At 50.9% G+C, this 6,000-nt stretch overlaps 1 protein-coding gene across 1 annotated transcript in view; it reads left to right on the forward strand.

Annotated features, from left to right (window-relative positions):
- Nucleotides 1–4,956, forward strand: part of LOC126579796 (netrin-B-like) — a 35,394-nt gene extending 30,438 nt beyond the window's left edge. The window contains exons 2-7 of the mRNA XM_050243418.1: nt 1,222–1,410; nt 1,505–1,654; nt 1,754–1,849; nt 2,139–2,204; nt 2,591–2,792; nt 2,902–4,956. Of these exons, the coding sequence (XP_050099375.1) occupies nt 1,222–1,410; nt 1,505–1,654; nt 1,754–1,849; nt 2,139–2,204; nt 2,591–2,792; nt 2,902–3,043 (845 nt within the window). The 3' untranslated portion in view covers nt 3,044–4,956. The remainder of the gene's footprint in view (nt 1–1,221; nt 1,411–1,504; nt 1,655–1,753; nt 1,850–2,138; nt 2,205–2,590; nt 2,793–2,901) is intronic.
- Nucleotides 4,957–6,000: the final 1,044 nt, after the last annotated feature.

Consider the following 6,000-nt stretch of genomic DNA (forward strand, 5'->3'; position numbering starts at 1 on the left):
TCCACGCTGACGCATGGCGCTCGCGGTTCGAGCAGCGGCCGGGCCATTAGCCAACAGTCTTCTCACGCCCCGTCGGCTCACAAGCGGTGATAGCTGGTGGTGGTGGTGGTGGTGGTGGTGGTGCAGAGCGGAAGCACCCTTCCAGCGCGCGCGTTTCAACCTTCCTCTAGAGAGGTTCCTTCGGTTAGCAATCGATCGATCGATCGGTCGATCGATCGATCGGTCGATCGATCCATCAACGCCATCAAAGCAGCCTACCATCGCTTCGGTACACTTCCCGCTGTGCGAGCACGTGAGTGTGCGTGTGCGTTGCTCGAAAATATTTATTGATATTAATTCGCCAGGGCCTTTTTAGGGGGCCCACAAGTGCTCCGGTGAATACTGCGTAGTGATGCTGGAATGAATTGAAAATGCATGGTGGCTGAGATGCATTCCATGCTGTACACACACACACACACACGAACAAATGCTGGCACACAACTTGCTCTCCCGATGCACAGTCCGATGTTGGGGCGTCTCATTGCGTGATATGCGTGCCCTGGAGCCAGGACCAGGCGCGCTGTCTTTTCTTCTCTGCTCATCCTCCATTCTCCTTTGCCCGCGCTAGCAAGCGATCGCTTGCTAACCGAGAAAAGGATTGTGTTGCCATATAGAGAGCGCTGCCATTGGGCCATAACGCCGTATTTGGTCACCGGCAACGGCTGTACGGTGGCTACACAATACCGAGTGCGCGAGAGTGGATGCGGACGCGATCCGGCGATGCGACAAATTGCTGACGTCTTCCTCTCAACGATCCACCTTTGATCGTCGGCCTCACAAGGCCTCGTTCGCCTCACAGAACCCCTCGCCGAAGCCCTCCCTACCCCCGGGGAGAAGCATCCGCCATGAAAGGCGCAAAACGTCCTACGACGATGGCAACGGCAGGCGGCAGCGGCGGTGGCGGCGGCGGAGCAGGAGGAGCAATAAATTATCAATTGCATACCTTTCTCCACTCTTCTCATACCCCCTACTACTACTGGCATTCGCTTCACCCTTTGCTGAAGCTCGTACGCTCGCGATTGGGACATCCTCGCGGCATTATCCAAAGTCACGCTAAATGTTGTTTTCTGTTCTACTACTACGAACACTATTTTCCACACTAAAACTTATTCCTTTTTCTTCTTCTTTTTCTTCTTTTTCTTCTTTTTCTTCTTCTTCTTCTTCTTGTACTGCCATCCAAAGCCTGCCAGTGCAACGGGCATGCCCGCAAGTGTCGCTTCAATCTCGATCTCTACAAGATGTCCGGGCGCGTCTCCGGTGGCGTGTGCATCGACTGTCGGCACGATACGACCGGCCGGCACTGTCACTACTGCCGCGAGGGCTTCTACAAGGATCCAACGAAACCGATCAGCCACAAGAAGACGTGCAAACGTGAGTAGTACCCACTACAAGACTCGAAGGGTGCCCCTTAGTGCTCCGCTCATCATCCAATCTACAATCAATCCCTTCCATTCCCGCCGGATAGCGTGCGACTGCCATCCGATTGGCTCGTCGGGCAAGAGCTGCAACCATACATCGGGCCAGTGCACCTGCAAGGAGGGCGTGACGGGGTTGAACTGCAACCGGTGTGCCCGTGGCTACCAGCAGAGCCGCTCGCACATCGCACCCTGCATCAGTACGTAGCTGCTCTGATCTGCTGTGCCTGATCTCGGCTAGTGGACCTACCTTTCCGATTTTTTCCCCTCATCATTTCCACTCATTTTTGCACTCGCAGAAATTCCTCGGGTCATCAACATTAACCACCAGGCGCAGAATACGGCTCCGGAGTCCTACCAGTACGATCCCGATGCCAGCGAAGGCACCAAAGAGAGTGAGTCCTTCCTTTTTGCGAAAGAATGTTTTTCCTGTCTGCCCTGCTGCTCTACATGTATAGCGAGATGCCGAATGTGACCGGGCCCTTCCTGGACTCCGCCTGAGAGCATCCTGAGGATTTTTTTTTGACCTTCTCCAGCAGCAGCATACACTCGCACCAGTAACACATATATATTATCATTTGCATTTATATATTATCTCTTTCTCTCTCTCTCTCTCTCTCTCTCTCTCTCTCTCCGGTCTCTCTCTCTCTCTCTCCCTCCGTTCTTCTGGCTCTCTATCCACAGATTGCGGCAAATGTAAATTCGATACGAAGCGATTAAACTTGAACAAATTCTGCAAACGCGATTATGGTAATTATGTGAAGCTTTTCTGCATGTATAATAGCAACGGGTATCACCTCCTCAATCCCTTGCCTCTTTTCTCACACGTGCGCTATGTAGCGCCACCCTTCCGGAGGGTTCATCGTTTTTCGTTCTCCATCCCTCTCTTGATCACATATTGATCGCATATTTGCATAATGCGAACGCTGTGTACGTGCATGTGTGTGTATGTGTTTGAGTGAAATGGATAAAGGGAGGTAAAGGGTTGCTCTTTTATTCCATTAGTCGCAGTATCAGCGACTCTCTCTCTCTCTCTCTCTCTCTCTCTCTCTCTCTCTCTCCCTCTCTCTCTCTCTCTCTCTTTCTCTCTAACACACAAACTCTTTCTCTATTTGATCTGGTTCTGTTCGATGCAGCGATCATGGCGAAGGTGACCGGGCGAGCGACGGCAGGCGGCAAGAATGGGCCGCGGGATGAGGTGCGCTTTAACCTGCAGGTACAGTCGGTGTTCAAGACGTCCAACCCGCTGCTGACGGTGAGCCAGCGCAAGTCGACCATGGGGCTGCTGGTGCCAGCGAAGAACCTGGACTGCCGCTGCCCGAACATCAAGATCAACAAGTGAGCATCGTCGGCATGCGACCTCAACACTGGTCTCTCTAATGCTACTATCTCCCTCTTCTGCCATCTTTCTCTCTCTCTCTCTCTCTCTCTCTCTCGGCTGTCACAGATCCTACTTGATACTGGGCATGGATGCGAAGAGCAATCCGGACAACCTGCTGCTCGGACCGAAAACGATCATCATCGAATGGAAGGACGACTGGAATCGGCGGCTGCGACGGTACCAGCAACAGGCCGCCTCCTGCTACTAAGTCCAATCCGGGAATCGGGAGCCCACTACCCAAACACACATACACAACACACACATACATACAGCCCAACAGCAGAGCTCTTGGACCAGCGGGTCCCGGCACCGTTGGCGTCGTTGACGTCGAGACGTTGCAATGACGAGACGGTGGGGATGACGTACCAACAGCGGAATGGGAAGGGGGTAGTCGGGTCCAAATCCCCGCTTCTCCCCCATTAAGGTGGGGAAAGCGTACCACCAATAGTATTTTGAATTTATTCGTTATATTTTAACACACACTTACACACACACACACACACCAACCGATCGAAATCGATGGTCCGAAGTCGCGATCATCACGAAAACCATCGACATGCATGCAAACCCCCTACCTCCACGCCCCTTTACTTTATTTCGCTCTCATCCTCTCTCTCTCTCTCTCTCTCTCTCTCTCTCTCTCTCTCTCTCTCACACATAGACATTCTCCCTGTTTCTCTCTCTGCCACGGAGCAAAGAATCTCATCCCCCGGTGCCATTTTTTTCCACTAATTGAGGGTAGGGTGTTCGCAGAAGGGGATGAGGGACGGGTGGACAGGAGGACTGGTACTACGAAAAAAGTACTCGTAACGCCCAAGTACCCCAAGCCCGAAGGTAGTACTAACCGAAATGCCAACTAACAAGCCGCCATTGTGAAGGATGGATGAAATGGCTGGGGGTTCGGTGTCGATTCGATTGGTAGTGGTAGAAAGAAGAGGGTACCCTGCCTTTTCACTCTGGCCAATCCACCAGCCAGCTTTCAAACTGGAGTGACAGGAGAGTTTTTTCTTTAATTATTTGTTTGTTCATACTTTAAGTATTACATGTATATGCGCCCAAATATGTGCGTGTGTATACTTATGTAGAGTTGCATATTCTAATCTACATACCCACTAGCGCGTGCGTGCACACACCGCATGCATCCATTCGAAGTACGATGCAACTATCGTTTTGCAATCAATCAAATTTGTACAATAAACTCTCATATTTGGAGACGTGTGTGTCCGTATCTGAGTGCGTGTTTGTGTTTGTGGGGAAAAGGTTTGGGGTGTCCATCAGTTGGACTTTGCGCAGCGACTTAGGACATTGAGCCCACGGTCCTACTAACCTGCTCTTGGCTTCCCCTCTCTTCTCCACTTCCCTTTTACCCATCCTTCTTGAGTTTGTGTGCGTTCTTTGTTTGGAGTGAATTTACGGGAATTAAACTCGTCGAGTCGTCACGCAAAGGACTTTAATACATCAGCGAAGGTGTTGCCAACATGGTTGGTTGTAGTAGCGGTCATTGACCGCTCGGTAGCGCATACACCTGAGACACACACAAATTCGCACAGACAGGCAAGAAGAGAGGGGGATTATAAAGAAAGAGAGGCTGGGAGGGAGGGCAGGGATGCTGCGCAACAACAAATTGCCAAAATAGAATATGAATCGGCGAAGGATGAAGGGAAGGGGTAGGAAATAATGGACTTAGAAATGGGTGCTGTCTGTATCTCTGTATATACACGATAACGATAGAACGATAAACTACACACGCTACACACACCCACACAACACTCACACACACGACACTGCTACAAATGTCTTGTTTTTGCTCCAGTGGTCTTCTGGCCTTCCTGGCGCCCCAAGAGACACGATGCCACTACACACGATACACGCGCACTCCAGCAGCAGCAGCAGCAGCAACAATTAGCAATGCTGTGAATGCGAATCTTGGTTGCAACAACACCCCAAGTCCACGTCCATCGATTCTCGTACAGACACATACGCACGCACACAACTACTCACATACTCACAAGCGTTTATATATATATATATACACACACATACACAATAAAAAAAAACATACTAGTACTGCGAAAGTAATAATTATTTAACGATTGTAACAATAACAACTAATAATTCGATGTAGCGTGAAATGAAGTAGAAGTCGATTCAGGGGGCATGTGGGGTGGGAGGGGGGCGGGTAGGAAGGAGGTGGTCGAGGCAGGTGGTCCACAGGATCAGCACGGAGCATTGAATCGGCAGGAAGGAGGAGGGAAAACTGGGAAAGGAAGATGGGAGGGGAGACCGCCCAACGCGCTCGTCCCGTTTGTTCCTCTCTTTCCTCATCTCCTCCTACGACGAAGGCATACGGCATGAAACATTAAACACAAAAAAACAACAACAAAAAAAAACATTAAAACATGTAGTCGAATGTATGTATTTGTGTGTGTGTGTCTCTGCGAGAAGGCGGGGCCGAGGGGCCAAGGGAAAGGTGAAGGTAAGTAACAGCGACGGCAACAGCAGGCCCCCGAAAGTGGTAGTCAATGATTCATCAACACTAGATTCGGGAGAGCTACGCAAGGGATGCTACGTCAAAAAGATCGCCCCTTTCTAAAGCGCCCGCTCTAAAACTAAAGCTAAGCCTGCGCGCTTTGATTGTTTCATTTGAAGCAGCAGCAGCAGCACCTATAGAAGAAGAAGAAGCCGAAAGTGCAGTATCTGTTTTATGTTGAGAAAGTTTGGTAGTGTTCAACACTACCTCCTACCACGCTCCAGACAGCGACCTTCCTCCTGCCCTGTGGGCGCCTCACAAGAACGCACGGTGGAGACGGACGAGATGCAGAGGCAAAGGGGAGGTGAAAAACTTTTCCCAACCATTACCGGTCGCAAGCACACAGTCGCAAGTCCTGTAGTCAAATGGTTACCCCATTGCGGTGCCGTTGGGTGCGCCGTAAAGTAACGCCCAGAAAATCCACCTTAGCTGAGGTAAGGATGGGGTGAAGTATGGGGGGGGGAGTGGGACAAAGGAAAGAAAAAGGATCCATGGGAAAGGGGTTGATGCGAGACGCAAAACTTTGTCCAACCGAGCCAAGGTCCGGAAAGAAGAAGAGAATTCAGAAACGTCCGGCCACTTCACCCACCTCCCCCTTCTCTCTCTCTCTCTCTCTCTCTCTCTCTCTCTCTCTC

The sequence above is a fragment of the Anopheles aquasalis genome, chromosome Y, assembly GCF_943734665.1.
Source record: "Anopheles aquasalis chromosome Y, idAnoAquaMG_Q_19, whole genome shotgun sequence".
Classification (NCBI taxonomy): domain Eukaryota; kingdom Metazoa; phylum Arthropoda; class Insecta; order Diptera; family Culicidae; genus Anopheles; species Anopheles aquasalis.